This window comes from Mobula hypostoma, chromosome 7 (genome assembly GCF_963921235.1).
Source record: "Mobula hypostoma chromosome 7, sMobHyp1.1, whole genome shotgun sequence".
Classification (NCBI taxonomy): Eukaryota; Metazoa; Chordata; class Chondrichthyes; order Myliobatiformes; family Myliobatidae; genus Mobula; species Mobula hypostoma.
The window spans coordinates 45,024,337-45,046,065 of record NC_086103.1 but is presented as its reverse complement, the minus strand read 5'-3'; the positions used below and the strand labels follow the sequence as shown (position 1 = coordinate 45,046,065).

At 42.0% G+C, this 21,729-nt stretch overlaps 2 protein-coding genes across 7 annotated transcripts in view; one reads left to right on the top strand and one right to left on the bottom strand.

The window, feature by feature from the left end:
• Window positions 1-18,430, top strand: part of LOC134349282 (kelch-like protein 3) — a 102,648-nt gene extending 84,218 nt beyond the window's left edge. For 4 of the 6 annotated variants that reach the window (XM_063053354.1, XM_063053351.1, XM_063053352.1 and 1 more), the window contains 6 exons: window positions 13-210; window positions 3,059-3,160; window positions 4,885-5,013; window positions 13,879-14,019; window positions 14,107-14,250; window positions 16,180-18,406. In XM_063053354.1, the coding sequence (XP_062909424.1) occupies window positions 13-210; window positions 3,059-3,160; window positions 4,885-5,013; window positions 13,879-14,019; window positions 14,107-14,250; window positions 16,180-16,208 (743 nt within the window). In that variant the 3' untranslated portion in view covers window positions 16,209-18,406. Of the gene's footprint in view, window positions 1-12; window positions 211-3,058; window positions 3,161-4,884; window positions 5,014-13,878; window positions 14,020-14,106; window positions 14,251-16,179 lie in introns of all 6 variants that reach the window. The other 2 variants (XR_010018630.1, XM_063053355.1) reach the window with 2 other exon arrangements.
• LOC134349284 (uncharacterized) overlaps window positions 1-21,343 on the bottom strand; it is a 163,076-nt gene extending 141,733 nt beyond the window's left edge. The window contains exon 1 of the mRNA XM_063053358.1: window positions 21,265-21,343. Within this exon, the coding sequence (XP_062909428.1) occupies window positions 21,265-21,279 (15 nt within the window). The 5' untranslated portion in view covers window positions 21,280-21,343. The remainder of the gene's footprint in view (window positions 1-21,264) is intronic.
• Window positions 21,344-21,729: the final 386 nt, after the last annotated feature.

The window sequence follows — 21,729 nt, the reverse complement described above, 5'->3', positions numbered from 1 at the left end:
TTGCCTTCCCAGGTGTTGTGTTCATGAGTGGTCGTGTTTATGCTGTAGGAGGATTTAATGGGTCTTTGAGAGTTCGGACAGTGGATGTCTATGATGCAGTAAAAGATCAGTGGACATCCATTGCCAGCATGCAGGAGAGACGTAGTACTCTTGGAGCAGCTGTGTTAAATGATCTCCTCTATGCTGTGGGTGGATTTGATGGAAGTACAGGTAAAGCTGGTTATCCTTGAAATATCATCACAGATTTTGATATTCCTATTTAGTCCATTTTCATTTTATAATGCTATTTTAATGGTTAAAATTACAGATGATCTTTATAGCAACGGGCATAAAATCATTTTTCTGAAGTTCATTTCTTTGTAGCATTTAGTTAACTAGGATATCTGCGTAAATCCTGCTTAACAGTACTTAATTTCTGCCACCTGCTCTTGCTTTTAAATCAGATACTTGAGAATTCAGGTCCTTCTTCAGAACTACAGCATGAAAATCTAAGCTGACTATAAGCTGCAATACTGGAGTGCAGATGCAGAGGAAACAGCCTTTGGTCTGAAATGTTAAGTTAAAGGCCTAACTGCATTTTCAAATATATGCATTGCATTTTGGGAAAAAAAAATTTGGAGAAGTGCAGGTAGTGATATTGTGTGTTGTGGAGGGGATGGGGGTTAGTAGGGTGCTGTTTATTGTTTGGTTATTTATCATATTGTTATTTGCAGGAATTTACTCTATATCCTTTGTTCCTTACAATCATGACCACATAATACTTTTTGACAGTAGACACCTTAAAGTCAAGCTTGTTATTATATGTACAAGTACGGCGCAATGAAAACTTAACTGAAGCAGTGTTACAGGCACTTCGAACTATATAAACAGCATTTGGAAGAAAAACAAGTTGTACCCAATTTGCAAGAAAGAACACAATTAGGATAAAGGAAAATAAAACCCATTTTAGGTTAAAGTGATCAAAATGTTCATAGTGTTGCAACAATTAAGGTTATGCTGGTTGGTTTAAGAACCAAATGTTTAATGGGAAGTTATGTCTTGAACCTAGTAGTGTGGGACTTCAGGCTTTATGACTTAAGATTATGAAAAATGTTTATAAATGAAATTGTGTTCATTGTGGTAAGACTTAGCTGAATGTTTGTCGGTGTTATAATCTTGGAGGTGATCTTGTTTCCAGCATTTCTGGAGCTCGCACTTAGAAATTTTTCTCCAGCTCACCGTTGTTTCATTGTGACTAACCAAAGTTCAGACAAATGGGTTTTGCTTTTATAAAATGCAGCATATTCTAGCCAGGTTAGAACAGTTATGGAACCAGAATCAGGAGGTACAATTATATCTTTCAGTAAAAGTGTATAAAAGAACCTCTAATGTCATTCAAATTGTGTTATTGTGCATTTCTCAGATGATGAGAAGCAACTTACTTAGTCTAGCTACAGTTGCTCCAAACATATACTTGAACATAAATTTTCTTGAGACTTCTCAATTAGCTGGTCCAAAAGCCTATTCCAAGGGTTGTGAATTCTTGAAGTTCTTGTTTAATCTTTTTCTATAGTTTATTCTATATTCCCTGTTCTGATGTATTTGTTTACCTCAGAGTTGTGCTCCAGATGATCTTGTAAGATGTCATGTAGTTAATTTTAGTTTGTCATTTATGAAGAGTCCTCAGTTACCGGTCCTCAAGATTTATTGTTCATATGTCTGCATATCACCAATAACTTGGTGTTTATTTCTACCAGCGTTAACAGAACAATGCCCTTTATCTAATCTTTTCTTTAAAAACTCAGTTCCCTGATACCTGAGACCAACCCTGTGCCTTTTATTTGCTGTCTCAATAGTGTGTATGTATGCATTTTCAAAGTAGATTAAATGTTTGCAGATAAGGTTAAAATGCCATGTATTAAATTTAGTGCATGCACACAGTAAATATGTGCACGTTTCTCTTTAATGGATTGTCTGTGATTTAAAGATTTTAAGATGTACATAGAGACATCAAACGTACTGTGAAATGTATTGTTTGCTTTAATGACCAACACAGTCCAAGCATATGCCCGCAAGTGCCATGCTTCCAGTGCCAACATAGCATGCCCACAACTTACTAACCTACTAATTTACTAATACTAAGCATTTGAAATGTGGGAGGAAACCAGAGCACCTAGAAGAAACACATGCAGTCACAGGGGAACATATAACTCCTTAGACAATGGCAGGAATTAAACTCAGACTGGCGGTGATGCGAAGTGTTATGCTAACCGCTATGTTACTGTACCACACATAACTGCTTTCCCCTTCTCTCTATTGTAGTCTCACTTGCAAATATAACCATTTAATTGTGATCTTAATTAGACAAACCTGTGCTATTTGTATATTATAGTACTATATACGTACAAACAACCTTCTGCAAAAATATATATAATTTTTTATTAAATATTTAGAAGGAAAATAATGTGAAGGCCCTTGGTGCAATAGCAGCCTGCTGGATGCATCTTTGCCACTGCTCCTAATTGGAAAGAGGTTAAAGAAATCCAATGCCCCATCAGACACCTCCTGCCTCTTTGATATAAACTGCAAGTCTCACTTTGGCTTCATTAATCACCCCAGAATCAGTATGGAAGCAAGTCTTTTTCAATCTTCAAAGACTGCTAAAATATATAGTTGAATTGGCTGAGCTGAAAGCTCAAGTAAACAGCACCTAGCTTGCCATCAATTAAACATCTTATCTGAACTCAGTATTTACAGGACTTCTTGTTTGTCCACTTATCTAAACTTTCATCAAGGTCATTGTATTTGTGCCTCAGGAACAATATTAAAATAAACTATTAATCAAAAGAAAGATTTTGGACATCTGACATTAAAGCGACCCTGCACAAGATTTGGATATGATTCCCACTTAATCCAATGTCACAGGTTTGATCTCATTTCACTTAGTAGCATTCTTAATCCTGATATATTCTCATTCATTAATGTCCAGTGTGGTAAGAAATAATGATGGCCTACCTTTTTACATTTGTGTTAACTGTTAGTTCTGAAAGTAATATACTGTTTTCTCCCTGTTAAACAGGGTTATCATCAGTGGAGGCTTATAACTACAAAATAAATGAATGGTTTTTTGTGGCACCCATGAACACAAGACGAAGTAGTGTTGGGGTTGGAGTTGTGGAAGGTAAGAAAAAAAATAACGTTATAGGTTTTTAAATGGATTGCTGGTCCCAGCTGTTACCCACCAATTAAAATAATGACATTAAAATAATTTGTAGCACAAAGTACATTTATTGACTAGATATTGGAGTCCCAACCTCTGAGTTTGAAAAAAATAATTTGTATAGCTAACTGATCTGATCTTTTTAAAAAGTTTAATCCTTCTAATGCATATTCATGCATTTGTAGTGATTTCTGTAATGGGGAAAAATTTGGTTTATTTACATGAAAAGTAATTGAATGCATTTGTTGCATATTAAGAAGATTGGTTTATTTAAATATTATTTTCTTTGCAGTTTTTTTAAGGGGCCTGTTCTCCTGATGGCTGTAAGTTATCGTGTGGCCTTTTCCCTTATCATTTTCCTGTTGCATGCTAAGTATATGCTTCTCTTTAATGAAGACTTTTCTGGGTACTCTTTCACTGGCATGCACATGGAGAAGCTTCAACCTGTATAATAATGGAAAGTTCACCATGCACTGCATTTGAGCATGCTTTGAAGAAAACCAGTGCAAGTTGTTTTCACAAAGGTTGATCTAATGTTTGAGGATGTCCAACAGCGTATTCACCTGGAAGCATTTCTTAATTTTGTGTTTGAGATTCCTTTCTCTTAAAACATGATGCCTTCTGCATTCTTAATATATCAATTTCCACATGTTCTCTACTATCTTTCACCTTTTAGCTGGCGAACGGACTACAGGAAACCATTCTCTCCCATATTATGAGTTTTTTATGTACCAGATATATTTGTAAGGATGTTTTCTTTTTAATGTGATTTCATATTGTTCATCTGTGAGAGTTTAACTGGAGATGGTTGTAATAAAAACTGTAATTGCATAACGTACATGTCAAAAGCTGTTTCAATTTACTTTTTTGAAAATCGAAATAACTTCCTTTAGTTGCGGGAATATTATCACAAGAAAAGCTCATGTGAATTATGTGTCAGACTATAAATTTTCACAAGGGACGTAATTAGCCTGTTATAATTGAAACACTGATGAGACAGTACTGAGAGCTGCATTGTTCAGAAATCCCTATTTTTGCAACCAGTCTATCTTTGATTCGTGCTATGTGAAACCAGAAACATTATTAAAAGTACATGGCTTTATGAATGTTTTTAATGTAGACATCTCTGTTGACTTTGCTGTTTTGCTGGTTGGGAGGGGAGGAGTAATTGAATTTGAACTCATTTCAAATTGGATTCAGTGTGCAAGCATCCATATATGTTAAATCTCTTCATCTGTGTATTTCTCTCTGTCTCCTCTAACTTCTTAATCCTTTCCTCATCTTTTGGACTATCAGAATTAAATGAGATAATATTTAACACTGTTCCAGATGTTGATTGAAGGATGTCCATTTAGATCGATTGAAGGACGTCCATTTAAAACAGAGATGCAGAGAAACTACTTCAGTCAGAGGGTGGTACATCTGTGGAATTTGTTGCCACGAGTGGCTGTGGAGGCCAAGTTATTGGGTGCATTTAAGGCAGAGATACATAGGTTCTTGATTAGCCAGGGCATCAAAGGGTATGGGGAGAAGGCAGGGGAGTTGGGATGACTGAAAGAATTGGATCAGCCATGATTGAATCATGGAGCAGATTTGATGGGCGGAATGGCCTGCTTCTGCTCCTATATCTTGTGGTCTTTTGTTGCACGCGCATTTGATTGATAATTCTCTTTCTGTCTCCCCAGGCAGATTGTATGCAGTAGGTGGTTATGATGGAGCATCACGCCAGTGTCTTAGTACTGTTGAAGCATATAATCCAGTCAACAACGAATGGACGTACGTTTCAGATATGAGTACACGTCGCAGTGGTGCAGGTTTGAATGTTTCTTTTTGAAAAGATTATTATTTGCCAAACTTTGTACCTTCCCACTTGTATTTTGAGACTGAACTGACTTGATCTTTCAAAGTACTAGACTGAGAACTTTATTTTTAAACTAAATTGATCCTATATAACCTTATATTTGTTAGGAATTATTAAAGCATAGTTTTCTAACTATTCCTTGTTAATTCAAGGAGCAGTTATAGAAATTGTGCTTGAAAATAATGCATGCCAAGGACAAAGCCCTGGAGCTTGAGGAGTTCCAGAATATAGGGAAGACTGAAGATTCTGAGGAAGGACCATTGGCCAAGAAATCTCGTCAAGAAAAACAGGATGGTGAAAGAATCATTGCTGATTTTCTATCAAGCATCAAAGCATTGCCCATTTGTGACCTGTCTGAAAAACAGGTAAAGCAGTTTGAAGTCCGAGGTGCTGGCACAGAATATAACAGTTTCATCAATGAAATAGTTGCAAGATCTAAGGTGACGACTTTAAAGTAAACTTCAGAGTGAATGAATTTACGGATGGGATCCCTGGCAAGTAATATGGACAGTCAAGGGAAACTAAGCAGAAGCATTGTGCACAAGCTACTGTGCAAAATTGTACCTGAAGACAAACGAATTGTTCTTGTCAATGGCTGTGTTAATCATTTTAACAGAGTTTGAGAGGTGCACTATCCACACAAGACACAAGTCCGCTTGGAGGGCTTTTCATGCTTTCTCTACTTCATTTATTCTGTATATTGCAATGTGAGTCACATTGCAGTTAATTTTGTTGTGATTTTTTTTTCAAAAAGATGACATTTACAATAAAATGATTAAATCCAAAAAAAAATGCATGTTTTTTTTTAATTTAATCCTTTCCATGCCTTTAGCCTTATTGTTTTGAGTCTCTTCCAAGATGACTGTCAAACATCTAGTTTACAGTTGTTCTGTGATACCTAGTGATTTTAGTTTTGGTTCTTTCCCTGGCTTCATTGATTGTTCTGTCTACACTCTTCTCTCACACTCACTTGTGTGTTTGTCAGATTCATTGCCAACTTTCCATCTTATCAAGTCTCTTATCTTTCCCAGAAACTTTCTGCCTATGGCTCAATATGGAAACAGCTCTTTTCAAAGTTACAAATGACATTCAATATGATGGTGATTACAAAAAACAATCCAGTTTTGTTTGTTCTGCCTCAATGGCTCTTTTTCATCCAGGTGCATGCACAAACTATTTTCAAACTTAATTATCCAGCTAAAGCCAGAGAATTTTAGCAATAACATTTCTTTCTGTTTCTGGGATTTGTACTAAACCCCCAAAACATTTCCAGGATTGCAGTATCTGATATGTTGATCCACTTTGTCCACTCGTCAGTAAAGCTGACAAGTCTAAGCCTAAGCAGTTAAGTCTACAGTCTTCTTGTGTTCCCCCACCTATCCTTGTCTGTCCTGCTCACTGGACTTTCTTGTTGTAATTTACACATATACTGTATGCTATAATTCTAATTCCCTACCTAGGTTAAACTTACCTGAGCAGCACAAGTAAATTTCCTGGGATGATATTAGTCCCCTTACAGTATACACCCTATCCTGGTTACATGTGGGGGATACATTCCTTGAGGTCGACGCATAATGTGAATAATTATATAAATGGAGAAAATAGGGTTGCGTTCTGGAGGCTTCCTAAATATGTTTTATCTGTAATTTATTCACATTTTCATATCAATACGACACAAAAGCAGTACCATAAGGTAATATTCGTATTATATTTCATCAGTTTAAGGTAATATTCAATGTAATAAATCATAGAAAGTTAACATACTAGAGTGTACAGTACAGTACTCACCAACAGTAGCAGGTATGTTCGCTCCAGGAGATGAGTGGTTTTTGTGGTGTCGGGCAGCTTTACGTGGATGAGGAGGATGGTTGTGTGTCGTCAGGTTCATCACGGACAGCAAGGGGTGAAGGAAGACTCACAAAACTCTCAGTACTATCAGCAGCAGGAGATGACACCCATTTGAAGAAAGTGGTGAGGGTTGTTTGCTTGGCAGCATTTTGTTTTTCAGCATAAATTTGCTTGTAGGGAAGAAGGCTTGACTGCAGGGAATGACTGAAATGCTGACTCCGTTCTAAACTTGGGTCCATGTCCATCGCCATTTGCGCCAAGTGTTCCGCAACCTTAAAAAATTCTGCCAGTTGCTTCACCGTAAAATCCTTCACCTGCAGCTCGACGCTTTCTTCTTCATGGTTCTCACCTTCAGTCTGAGTTAAACGCAGAAGGTCATCCACACTTAATTCTTCATCGTGAGAATGCAGGAGTTCTACCAAGTCAGCAGTCTCGAGATCTGAGAATCCTTCCCCACCAATTTTACGGCCCAAGGCCACACAATCCTGGACAGCTGCAGTGAAGGCAGGAAACCCCTTGAGGGTGTGCACACACTCTGCCCAAATTGATTTCCACGCTCCACTGAGAGTGGAAGACCTGACCTCTTTCCAGGAGTCATCAATGTTGTTGATGGCATGTCTGACGTTGAAGGACTTCCACAATTCCCTCACCACTGGTAAACTCCCGGGATTTTCAAAATCGTCTGTTGCTTGCAGTATCTGAGAGATCGTTCGCCGTAAAAAAAATACGCCTTGAATGTGGATATCACACCTTGGTTGAGTGGTTGAATCAGCGATGTTGTATTAGGTGGCAGGAAACGGACTGTTATGTTAAGATGAATGCTGTCCAAATGTTTAGGATGGGCTGGTGCATTGTCAAGCAACAAAAGAACTTTAAAGGCAAGATTCTGTTCCTGGCAGGAGCGTTCAGCCTCAACAGCAAAATGATAAGCAAACCAATCTTGTTAGCTGCCCAGTGGACAGGAAGCATATTCTTACTCAAACCCTTAAGAGCACGGGGGATTAGTGAATGGTAAACTATGAGAGGCTTCATCTTACAGTCTCCTTCAGCATTGGAACACATAAGCAAAGTCAATCTATCCTTTGCTGCCTTGAAACCTGATGTAGTTTTTTCATCCTTACTTATGTAAGAGCGTTTCGGCATTCGTTTCCAAAAAAGCCCGGTCTCGTCTGCATTAAACACCTGCTTTGGTGTGATGCCTAACTCAGCTATCAAAGCCCACAACTGCACAGGGTAGCGTTCAGCAACTTCGTGCTGGCTTGCTTGCCACGCACAGTTAAGTTGTGAAGCCTGTGACGATTAACAAACTTAGAAATCCATCCCCTACTTGCATTAAAGCTAACAATATCACTTGACACTTCCTCACTAGCCTCTGAACAAAGGCGACCATAAATGTCCAAAGCTTTCACACGAAGATGGTCGGAACTAAGTGTTGTTTTTTTCTTTGTTTCATGCTCAATGCATAAACATTTTCTCCATTTTTGTCATAATCAGGTTACGCAGTTTGGTAACAATCTTTGAAGACACTTGTGATGAATCAATCACTTGTGGTGGCTCGCCCACACGGCAAGTGAACCGGCTCCAGCAGTCGCAGGCGAGCCTGCAGCCAGCGGCAACCGAGAGGGCTCTGAGTGCGGGGCAGACTTCGGCCCGGAAGCTGACATCTCTTCCGCCCCGCAAAGAGCGGGGGATGCTGGGAGTGGGGACTTAAGCGTGTGCGATTTAAACAATAAACAGTTCAACCAGACCCTGCTCGACTCAGTGTGTTGCTTTCACTCGTTGCATATCAGCGCGACCACATTGGTGACCCCGACGGTCGAATGGCATTTGGACCCAGCATGAACGACTCGACTCTGCAGAATGCAGTTTCCCTTAAACTGCCAACTTTCTGGACCACTCAACCCCCGGTCTGGTTCGAGCAAGCAGAGGCCCAGTTTCAGGTCAGGCAAATTGTCTCAGACGCCACCAGGTATTACTACGTGGTGAGCATCCTTGACCAGGAGACAGCGGGCCGCGTTATTGACTTTCTGCATCAGCCCCTGGCAACAGACAGGTACGAGGCACTCAAGGCCCTGTTAATCCGCACATTTGGCCTCTTCCGCTGCAAACTGCAAGTGGATGGCCTGAGCAACCATGCGCCATCAGCCCTGATGAGCGACATGCTAGCACTGGCAGACGGCCATAAGCCTTGCCTGCTTTTTGAACAGATCTTCTTGGAGCAAATGCCAGAAGACATCCACCTCCTGCTAGCAGATGAAGACTTCAGAGACCCGTGCAGGGTGGCTGCCCTGCGGACGTGCTTTGGTGCACCAAACAAAATGACAGAACCACCATTGAAATTAGTGCTGTGGCACGGCCAAAAGTCCAGTCCTCCCACACCTCAGCAGCGGAGCACGTAACACCCATGCCAAGGGACGGCACGACTTCTGAGTCTTGGTGTTTTTATCATCAAAGTTGGGGTTCCAGGGCCTGCCGCTGCCGACCGCCATGCTCGTTCCAGGAAAACGCCAGGACCAGCCGTCGCTGATGTCTACGGCGGCTGGTCACCATGATGGCCTCCTCTACGTTTGGGACAAGCACTCCAGGCATAGATTCCTGGTGGACACGGGGGCGGAAATCAGTGTCCTACCCCACCTCGAGCCACGATACCCGAACTAGAAGAACAGGACCGGAACTTACGGCAGTCAACAGCAGCACCATCCGCACCTACAGCACAAGAACCATCCCCTTGCAGTTCGGTTCCAGCCGCTTTACATGGACATTTACGCTGGCCGCAGTATCACAGCCATTGCTGGGTGTGGAGTTCCTCCGCGCGCACTGCCTGCTCGTGGATTTGAAGGGATGACGGTTGGTCGATGTGAAGACATTCCAGTCTTTCTCCCTTGGTGAGGCCAGGTTACCGGCCCTGCACCTGGACTCCATCACTTTTTCCAGCAGCGAGTTCGCCAGAGTGTTATCGAATCATCACGCCGCAGTTTTCCTCAACAGACCCCAAGCACGCCATGATGCACCACATCCCCACACAGGGACCTCCCCTTCCCGCCTGGGCCCGCAGGCTACCGCCCGACAAGTTCCACCCCGCGAAAGAAGAATTCAAGAAGATGGAGGAGATGGGGATTGTGCGGCATTCCGACAGCCCGTGGGCCTCCCCACTCCATATGGTGCCCAAGTCCACGGGAGGGGGGAGACCGTGCGGCGACTATAGGAGGCTGAACGATGTCACCATGTCTGATCGCTATCCAGTACCACACATCCAGGACCTTACGGCCTGGGCGGGGCGCGCATCTTTTCGAAGATTGACCTGGTCCGAGGGTATCAACCCAGTCCACCCTGGACGATGTACCCAAGACGGCCCTCATTACCCCCTTTGGCCTGTTCGAGTTCCTCAGGATGCTGTTTGGGCTCAAAAACGCGGCGCAGACGTTCCAGCTCCTAATGGACGTAGTAGGGCGAGATCTGGACTTTCTGTTCATTTACCTGGATGACATACTTATCGCCAGCCGCTCCCACCAGGAACATCCAGCACATTTACGCCTGCTCTACCATGGCCTAAGCGACTACGGCCTGGCTATCAACCCCGCCAAGTGCCAGTTCAGCCTACCCGCCATCGACTCCTTGGGACACCGGATCAATCGCCATGGAGCTGTGCCCCTGCCGGCAAAAGTTGAAGCCATCCGCCAATTCGCCAGACCCAGCACTGTTAAAGGATTGCAGGAATTTGTTGGGATGGTTAACTTTTATCACCGTTTCCTGTCCTCAGCGGCCCGGATCATGTGGCCCCTTTTCGGCTTGATGTCCGGCGAGGTCAAAGAGGTCACCTGGACAGAGGAGGCGACGGCAGCTTTTGAACAAGCGAATAACATGCTAGCAAACGCCACCTCCTGGTCCACCCCCGGGTCGATGCCCTCACTGTGGATGCCTCCGAAGCGGCAGCTGGCAGCGTGCTCGAGCAGTTCATCGAAGGCCAGTGGAAGCTGCTCGCTTTTTTCAGCCGGCACCTACGACCCCCGGAACTTAAGTACAGCGCTTTCAACAGGGAGCTGCTGGCCCTGTACCATGCCATCCGGCACTTCAGGTTTTTCCTGGAAGGGAGGGAGTTCACGGTCTTCACAGGCCACAAGCCCCTCACTTTCGTGTTTGCCAAAGTGTCAGACCCATGGTCGGGCCGCCAGCAACACCACCTGTCGTACATCTCGGAGTTTACCACCACGATCACGCACATCTCCGGGAAGAACAACGTGGTAGCTGACATGCTGTCACACACCTCTGTCCAATCAGTGCACTCTCTGTCTCTGGGGGTGGATTATGTGGCGTTAGCTAAGGCGCAACGACTGGACAGCGAGATGCTGGCATACCGAACCGCAGTCTCAGGACTCCGCCTTGAAGACATACCCATTGGGCCCGAAGGTAATGAGCTCCTTTGCGATGTGTCCAGCGGGCAACCTCGGCCCATTGTCCCGACTGCTTGGAGGCGCCGCGTTTTCGACGCCTTGCACGGTTTAGCCCACCCTTCCATCCGGCTGATCGCAGACAGGTTTGTGTGGCACGGCCTACGCAAGCAGGTCGGGTACTGGGCCAGGACATGCACGCACTGTCAAACCTCCAAAATCCAGAGGCACATGAGGGCCCCACTGCAACCCTTCCAGCCGACACATAGGAGGTTTGGACATGTCCACGTGGACATCGTTGGCCCACTGCTGGTTTCCAGAGGAGCAGGATACCTGTTTACCATGGTGGACAGGTTCACGAGATGGCCGGAAGCTATCCCACTCGCTGACACGGCCACGGAGACGTGCGCCAGAGCCCTGATTACCACCTGGGTGACACGGTTCGGACTCCCAGCCCACGTCACTTCAGACAGGGGTGTGCAGTTCACATCGGCTTTGTGGTCTGCGCTGGCACAACTCCTCGGAACCCAGCTCCACCAAACGACTGCTTACCACCCGCAGTCCAACGGCCTGGTGGAACGTTTCCACAGGCACTTGAAGTCAGCCCTGATGGCATGCCTCCGAGGACCAGACTGGGTGAACGAACTCCCCTGGGTGCTGCTTGGTATCTGCACGGCACCCAAGGAGGACCTGGCCACATCATCGGCCGAACTTGTTTACGGTGCTCCGCTCACAGTTCCCAGTGAGTTTGTGCCAGCACCCCGTGGCCGGGAGGACACACCTACGGCGGTCCTAACTAAACTCCGGGAGCGGCTTGGAACACTTGCCCCAGTCCCGACATCCCATCGTGGAACAACACCCTCTTTCGTGCCCAAGGAGCTACAACGGAGCAAGTATGTTTTCGTTCGCCGAGGCACGCACAGACCACCTCTGCAGCGACCATACGAAGGACCCTACAAAGTGGTGCGCCATAATGGGATGACCTGCGTTCTCGACATCGGCAGTCGTGAAGAGACTTTTACCATTGACCGTCTCAAACCGGCACATCTAGACCTTGAACGCCTGGTTGTGGTGCCACTCCCACGACGTCGAGGTCGGCCACCTAAAGAACTGGCAGTGTGCAGGCTGTGGACTCTGCACCTCCTAGCTCCGGTTCTGGGGGGGGGCCGCGGAGGGGGGTTGTCATGTGGCGGCTCGCCCACGCAGCAAGCGAACCGGCTCCAGCAGTCGCGGTCGAGCCCGCAGCCAGCGGCAACTGAGAGGGCTCTGAGTGTGAGGCAGACCTCGGCCCGGAAGCCGAGGTCTCTTCCGCCCTGCAAAGAGTGGGGGATGCTGGGAGCGGGCACTTAAGCGTGTGCGGATTGAAACAGTAAACAGTTCAACCAGACCCTGCTCAACTCAGTGTGTTGCTTTCACTCGTTGCGTATCAGCGCGACTACACACTGCACTTTTTATTTTCTCAGCATTTTTCTATATCGTGGACTCACCCAGGCCGAAGTAGCGTCCCAGAGCTGTGTTACCTTCACCTGACGCCACCCTGTTTATAATTTCCAACTTTTTTAAAAGTGGTTCTCTGCCGCTTGGCTGATAGCCCAGGACTCGACATCGGATGCTTAGGAGGCATAGTTAAATATTTCAAGCATAAATTCAGTGCACTGTAGGTATGTTTGTAAAAAGAACAACAGTTTAAGAGTGCAAGATCGCACATCTGCACGTTGCCAAAACCAATGCGAGACTGGCGGGAGTGAGACTGTGAGACGTGCGCACGTGACTTGTATTGGCTGGAAAGCGGTGCTTCTCGTCCCAACAGTGAGACTGTGAGGCGTGCGCACGTGACTTGTATTGGCGGGAAAGCAATGCTCCTCGCATGACTGTGAATTTTGGACGCATATAGTGAGAAGTTGATAGAAATAGGTTCCTCGCATAACTGTGAATCCGCATTGTCTGAAGACGCATATAACGAGGATAGGGTGTAGATGCAACTTGTATAGAGCAGTCGTGCCCTGGAAGTGATCCCAGTGACTCAAATACCTGAAGCCCTTCCTCTTGCACTAGCTACTTAACCATACTTTCAGCTGTCTTGTCTTTTTAGTGTGAACAAATTAAAATTTATTTGTGCAATTCATTCAACAGTATGAAACTAAGTTATCCACAGCAGGAGTATTCCAGGTAAACTATACAGAGTAGTTGAAGTCATGGCAGGTGCTGGAGTTAGCCTCTGATTGGTGGGCTGGAGAGAAGAAAAACTACTCCTAGATCTCTGGTTAGCAGTGCTGCAAAGGAAATGTCACTGAAATTAGCTTATAGTAATTTATCAAGCTCTCATGAGAAGTGATCACTTGGGTGGTATCTAAGGAGCTACTGATGGAGTATGGGGAGGTAAACTGGAGCAAGGGGAATACAGCCGAGGCTCAAAATAATGACATCGTTTGTACCTAATAAAATGGGAGGAAACATTGTTTCTTAACTTTATACAAAGAAATCTTCAGATAAGTTAATATTTTACTGACTGGTTTGACCATGGTATATTTTGTAGAGGGAAAAAAAGTGACTAGTTTAATGACTTTTTGTGTTTGTTGCAGGGGTTGGTGTGCTAAATGGTCAGTTATATGCAACAGGAGGTCATGATGGACCTTTGGTGAGGAAAAGTGTAGAAGTGTATGATCCGTCCACAAACACTTGGAGGCAAGTGGCAGACATGAATATGTGTCGGAGGAATGCAGGTAGGTATCTATATTTATATTTTATCTTTAGCCTAAAAAGGAAATGTGCTTTAATCTAATTTGAAGTTTTTTTGATATGTCTTACAGGTGTATGTGCTGTAAATGGATTTTTGTATGTCATTGGAGGGGACGATGGTTCGTGTAATTTAGCATCTGTGGAATTTTATAACTCTGTTACAGACAAATGGACACTACTACCAACCAATATGAGCACTGGAAGAAGCTATGCAGGTAACATAATGGCAGATGTGTAGCTAGGACCATTCTGGTTAGAGTGGTGTATATCACCATCATGTACAAAACTATGTTGCATCACTTCAGTGTTAGAGTTGATGTTACTTAACGAGTGGACATAAAAGTATATGATCTTGAATAAGAAGAATGTTTTAAGTATCTGTGATCTAAGGAGTCTATGAGGGGTGATTGATACGTTCGTGGCCTAAGGTAGAAGGAGTCAATGTTAGAAAACCTAGCACATTTATTTTTCCTACATTTACACACTTAGTCCAGCGGTCGTGGAGCATATGGATTCCTTCTTTGTAAACGTCGGCGTCTTGGACCTCCAGAAGTGGTCCACAGCAGGGGTTATTGATAAGTTCGTGGCCTAAGATAGAAGGACAGGAGTTATACAGCTCTCGTTACATGCACGTGCATTTCAACTCTTTGAATAAAAATGCGGGAAGTTTGAAATTAATAACTCATCTCCTTACAAACTTATCAATTACCCCTGCTGTAGACCACTTTCTGGAGGTACAAGACGCAGACTTCTACAAAGAAGGGATCCATATGCTCCATGACCCTGGACTAAGTGTGTAAATGTAGGAGGGGATTATGTTGAAAATTAAATGTGTTAGGTTTTCTAAAATTGACTCCTTCAACCTTAGGCCACGAACTTATCAATCACCCCTTTTATATGCCATTTGAAAAGATATGTGCTAGCTTTGTGCGAGCCTCAAATAACAAAATTCTGCCATTCACAAGGTCAAAGGTTTTGTATAGGATAGAAAAGCCTTGACACGACATGTGTAATGGCACCTGAACATCTGTCCTCGGCACTGATTGTGATCCCCTGTCCAGGTGATGTCCCGAGGGAAAGGTGCCTCAGTAAATTGGGATTCACTCCTCAAGCATTACGAGACACACACAGACAGACAAACTCTGATCTCTGTTCTTATGCCACTAACTCAGCATGGTTTCTTTCATTCAAACAACCCATGTGTTCGTCGACAGACATTCTGATGCCACTGGTGCTGGAGGCCAGAAAAAATAGAGCTGCTATCAGCAAACATTTAACAAACCTCCAGTGTTTAACTTGTATAGACACTTTACATGCTGCGAGCTTACGAAAGAGTTAAAGTGTCACTTGCAACTGTTCAGACTTTACTCTAATATTTTACAAAATTTAATACATCACAGCACATACCATCCCTTTGAATATCTGAACAGGCCAAAGACACTATTCCTTCTGTTTTAAAATGAAGAATACATATTAATATCCTTTGGATGATTGAAAAGTAATATTATCATGATTATTAAAACATGTAAAATTATACAGATCCAATTATTAACTTCAATGTTCACGTTAAAATATATGTACTCATCCTTAAGGGGTGTTAACAACATCTTGTTGACAATTAAAACACGATGAGTAAGGTTTACAAACACCACATTGAGATCAGGGATGCAAGAGTCAGATTACAATTGATACATTGTGGTGCTCAGAATACAATTTGGGTAGTGGATTGCAAGAGAGAAGTGTATGTTTGAAAGTCTGTTTGGGCTGAAGAAAGTTGGGGAAGAAAAGCAATGAGGGAGGTGGTTCTGCCTGATGAATAGACCATATGGAGTAGCTGCAAGCCAGCACTGGGTAAACCATTTTAAGTTTGATTTATCTGCAAAGGCAATTTATGCTTTGGATTCCATGCTAGTTTTCATTTTGTATTTTCCAAATAATTTACAAACAAGTGTGTGCAACCTTCTATTGTTCAACAGTAACAATTCTATTTTAAATCTATTTTCATTTGGTATTCACATTTCCAAGTATATGGTTTCCAGACTGTGCTAAAATGATTAAGAAACATTGTTCAGGTTACTTATTGATACCAATTTTTTTTCAGAATTAGTAATGTCTTTACATTGAATTGTTTCTTTTCCTTCTAGGTGTTGCTGTAATTGATAAGCCTCTATGACTTTACCCTTCAGCAACAATTGGATTGAACTTAATGAAAACTGCTAGCATTCTGCCCTAGTATTTTTTAATTATTTATAATACTTGGATACATAGAGTATAGCTCCAGTCACCCTGTCAAAAAGATATCAGCTCTGCAATATGCATTTAAGAAGAAAATCATGGTCTAATTGAAGTGCGTTTTAAGCTAAGGGAACATGTTACTTCCACTACTATCATCTCAAATGAAACAAAAAAAGTGTAAGTTAACTGGCCTGATTTATCAGCGAGCTCTTGCTGGATGATCTCTGGGTGATGTCCAGTGTTGACAAGTGTCAGCCTTCAACAAAGCTCTATTGACCAGACAATGTGAGGCTTCTACTGTTACATGCCAGTTGCTGAAGATCAAGCTGCTGCCTTTTAGAACATTATTTTTTGGACCTGAAATAAACAGTCCTTTAAACACTGCTAAAATATCAGCTATTTTATAAAAGGGAGAAAAAAATCCAACATTCTGTTCATGAGTGAAGAGAAAGATACTTATAATAGTGGTTAGTTTATGTTGGGAGAGAGCTCCTACTGATAATAACCAATCGCACTCTTAGATTTAGAATTGGATTCCCCTATTATAATAAATGAGTAAATGCAGGATGTGAAATTCCTGTTGAAAGTAATCCAAATATTAGGTGGAAATCTTTATTGCACCCATCAAACTCTTGCATGACTGTTGTTGTAAAGAAAGTGTTTGGAAACTGGAATCTCTTTTGCACAGATGCCATGCCTCATAGTACAGTGTCCAAACCAAAGCTAACTTGAATTTCAGCACCCCCTAGGGTAATGATATTCAGTAATTAACAATTTAGAAATACTTTGGAGTTTTGGAACATCCTTTCTTCCTTGGTAGTGTAGAGAATCTAAAGCAAATGGGCTGAATCATCTGTTCCTTCAGTTGATCTGGGGGATGTAGATGGATTATTGTTACAGAGGGACAATTATAAATGTGAAAGGAAACAGTTTTAGAGTTATCCTGTGGTAGGATTATTAAAAGTAAACATATCTTTAACCTCATTTCCATTGCATTTCCAAGTTTGTAGATACTAATGGCTATTTTTTAGTAGATAGTGCCACCTAGGGAAAATTTTGCAGAATACTATTTTTAAAAGAGAAGATTAATTATAATATTTTATTATGAAATGTATTCAACTTCCCTCTGGCACCAAGTTATTGTTTTTTTAAATATATCTGTTAACACTTAGTGCAGAATTAAAAGGGTCTGAGTCTGCACTTGCATTCCTGCTCTTAGTAAGTTTGTTGCCTGAGCAATACTTTTTATTAAAACTGTATATATGGTAAATAGATACTGTTAAGCAGATATGGCCCCAACATTTCTGGAAAAACAAATCTTTGTATAATGAATCATTGACTTTTACCATGATTTGTTATTTGTTGCTTCATTAATACTTTCCATGTTTTTATTTGTTATGTAAACCCCTTCCTTTATTTGTATTTTCCCTATTGGTTTGTTCCATGTTTAATGAATTATCCCCACCATGTTACTGTTGGCTTCTGGGCTTCGAACAACTTTAATGGACATCAAAAAATTATAAAATTTGATGTTAATTCTGGAGCAATATGCAGGTGTTTTGAGGCTTTTGAGGAGATTTGTGGATCTTAAGTTATTTTCTTGTCAGTGCTTCTCACTTCCAGTCTATTGCAGAATTTTCTCATATCTTTACATCTTCTTTCCACCATTTAGATTTTTTTTGTCTCATTATTTTCTTCATTTATAGTTTGTTTTTCGCATCCAGTATACATAGGTTGATAGCACAAAACACCTTGTTAATTGTTGCTGATAGTCTGCCTAAATATGTGGGTTCTCACTGCCTGCGGAGGTAACCAGGGAAAAGTACAACAGAAGTAAAGAGTTTATAACACCTTTGAGTGGCTGATTGTGCCAGTTCAGAGGCTATGGTTCAGTAGTCACAAGTAGGACAGCAGATTCCTTTCACTGAATGGTGTAAATGGACCCGGTCATATTTTTTTCATCAATCCAGTAATTTGTTGGTTACCTTTATTAAGGCTAGCTTTGTTTTAAAATGTGATTTCTGAGCAGTTACTTGACTATGTTTAAATTCTACAGAAGACCTATACAAGAGAAAATCTGCAGATGCTGGAAATCCAAGCAACACGCATAAAATGCTGGAGGAACTCAGCAGGCCAGGCAGCATCTGTGGAAAAGAATAAACAATCGACGTTTCGGGCCGAGACCCTTCGTTAGGATCCTGATGAAGGCTCTTGGCCCGAAATGTCGACTGTTTACTCTTTTCCATAGATGCTGCCTGGCCTGCTGAGTTCCTCCAGCATTTTGTGTGTGTTCCACAGAAGACCTGCTGTGATTTGAATTCATGTCAATGGATTGTTGGTCCCATGCTCTGGATTACTAGTAAATTAACTATTTCCATTATGATATGTAATCAGTTAAGGGCTTCTGGGAGCTACGATAAGGGACTCTGAATCAAATTACATCAAAAAACTGTATGATCTGCCTTTCAAAAACATTTGCTTTAAATGTTTAAATTTCTAGAGATGCAGCAGCCATTACAATAGGTTATAGTATTTCTAAGAGAATTTCAAATTATTGTGTTTTTTATTTATGTAATTATAAGTTGATGTTAACATGTTTGCCATCCGAATGATAAATAGCAAAAATGTTCCATTCCAATCAAAGATCTTGGTGCCAATGTAATCTAGCCATTGATATAAACAGCTGCATTTCTAATGTTAGACACTTAAGCAATTTATTAAGTGTAGATTTGTACTTTTCCATTGTAACCAGTGTTACAGAACAACTCACTGTCCACAATAGTGTCATAAAGCATAATTAAGATGTAAATGTGTAACTGTCTTCACTAGTATTAAATAGATTACCAAATCAGATCAAAAGGACATACTTCCGTGACAAAGTATGGTATCAGGGATTTAATGTACTATTGCACTCAGCTGTCATTTGAAACAATGTTTGAAATCTTAAGTTTTATGTAATGATTTATTTGAAATGTTCCTGTCATATCATTGAACATAAGACTGTGAAGCACTCCTAACTTTTTTTTTCAAATTGTCAATAAAATGATGGAAATAATTAAACTTTTCATTTATTTATTTGTTAGATTTATTTTCTTTAGTGTAGTCATCATTTGGAGCTGGTGTTCTTTATACAGTATCATAATTAATTTTAAAGTCTATATTTTCAGCATGGATTTGAGTTTAAATTATTAAATGTGCAAGACTCATCTAGGGAAGAAAAAAATGACAAATACTCTAATAAGCAAAAAAGTTTTCAAATTGAAAGTCAGCAAATCAGAGAATGGTTCATGTTTCTGTTGTAGATGAATATACAAATAATTATGATCTCATTTGATCTCAGTGAGTTTAGATTTGTTCGACATAAGGAGATTCTGTAGCTGCTGATAATATCGAGCACCACGTACAAAATGCTGGGCAGCATCTATGGAGGGGAATGAACAGTCGACATCAGCAGTTTGGGCTGAGACCCATCATCAGCCCTGATGAAGGGTCTCAGCCCAAAATGTTCACTGTCTAGTCCCCTCTGTAGATGGCTGCTGCCTGGCTTGATAAGTTCTCCCAGCATTGTGTGTGAGTAACACACATCAAAGTTGCTGGTGAATGCAGCAGGCCAGGCAGCATCTGTAGGAAGAGGTGCAGTCGACGTTTCAGGCCAAGACCCTTCGTCAGGACTAACTGAAGGAAGAGTGAGTAAGGGATTGAAAGTTGGAGGGGGAGGGGGAGATCCAAAATGATAGGAGAAGACAGGAGGGGGAGAGATAGAGCCAAGAGCTGGACAGGTGATGGGCAAAAGGGGATACGAGAGGATCATGGGACAGGAGGTCCGGGGAAGAAAGACAAGGGGGGGGGACCCAGAGGATGGGCAAGAGGTATATTCAGAGGGACAGAGGGAGAAAAAGGAGAGTGAGAGAAAGAATGTGTGCATGAAAATAAGTAACAGATGGGGTACGAGGGGGAGGTGGGGCCTTAGCAGAAGTTAGAGAAGTCGATGTTCATGCCATCAGGTTGGAGGCTACCCAGATGGAATATAAGGTGTTGTTCCTCCAACCTGAGTGTGGCTTCATCTTTACAGTAGAGGAGGCCGTGGACACACGTTAGAATGGGAATGGGATGTGGAATTAAAATGTGTGGCCACTGGGAGATCCTGCTTTCTCTGGCGGACAGAGCGTAGATGTTCAGCAAAGCGGTCTCCCAGTCTGCGTCGGGTCTCGCCAATATATAAAAGGCCACATCGGGAGCACCTGACGCAGTATATCACCCCAGTCGACTCACAGGTGAAGTGTTGCCTCACCTGGAAGTGAGTGTGAGTGTTGCTTTAGATTGTTTGGAATTGTGTTTAATTTAATTCCAAATTGTCAAAAGTGTACTTGTTTAACTTGTATGAATTGTTTTTGAAAACACTTTACAAACGAGGAAGCTATGTTTTAACATTAGCTAGGTTGTGATTACAATTTCCAGTAAATTTTGTATTGAAAAATTAGACTTCATTTTCTAAGTTCACAGTAAGAAGGAGAAAATTATGGAGCTGGCAATATTTATTAGCAATAAAGCACACTACATATTCATTTTCTGATACAGGAGGACTGTTGATCAACCCTAATACAATTTAATTTTGAGGTTCATGTTTAATGGAAAGATTAGTTACAACTCAAGAATCTAAAACAGCTAATTTGCATAATGCTTTAACTTTGCAGCTCTGTATTAGGAGAAAACGGCAGTGACAGAGTTAAGAATCTTAAAAGAGACAATGAGAAAATGGTGAAGCAGCAGGGATGTGATGTAATTAGTACCAAATGAATGAGAATTGTGATAAGAGCGAGAAACACTGCTGGAACAGTGAATAGTTTGGTAAAATTGTACTGATATTTTAAGTAATTTATTCGGTGAAACACCAGGATAGTCCTTCTATTGCAGTACCTTAAGTTATTAGTAGCTATTGACCTTGATGTTTTAGGTCAAAGACTTGGTCATTTCATACTGTCTTGATAACGTACCATTGGCACCAACATGCTATTTCCTTCTACGTCTTCACACCCGACTCCTTGCTGACTTCATCAGTAACCAAGGAGACAGCACGTCCGTTAGAATTAAATTAATATTAAAATATCAGAAACATTAAGAATAACCTAAATGGGCCAGGGAATGTCAAGAAATGTAGTCTACAAAAAAGAATTTGTCAGCACATGGCATAACATATATTTTAAAAATTAATTCTGATGGTTAGGTTTACCATCTACTGGTAAAATCTAAGGTGAGTGAAACTTGGTTATTATTGAATCCGCCTACCTTCTCCCCTAACCAGCCCAGCTTGTTGTCATGACGTATTCTCCCCATATTGGATTGCCCGCGCAGCGCAACATCAGTCCACCGGTTCGTCCAATCAGCGCCCGCCTATCTACATGAGCCGAGGGTTTTATTTAAAATCGCCCACCTTGGCGACAGAGGAGCCCGCCTTCTCT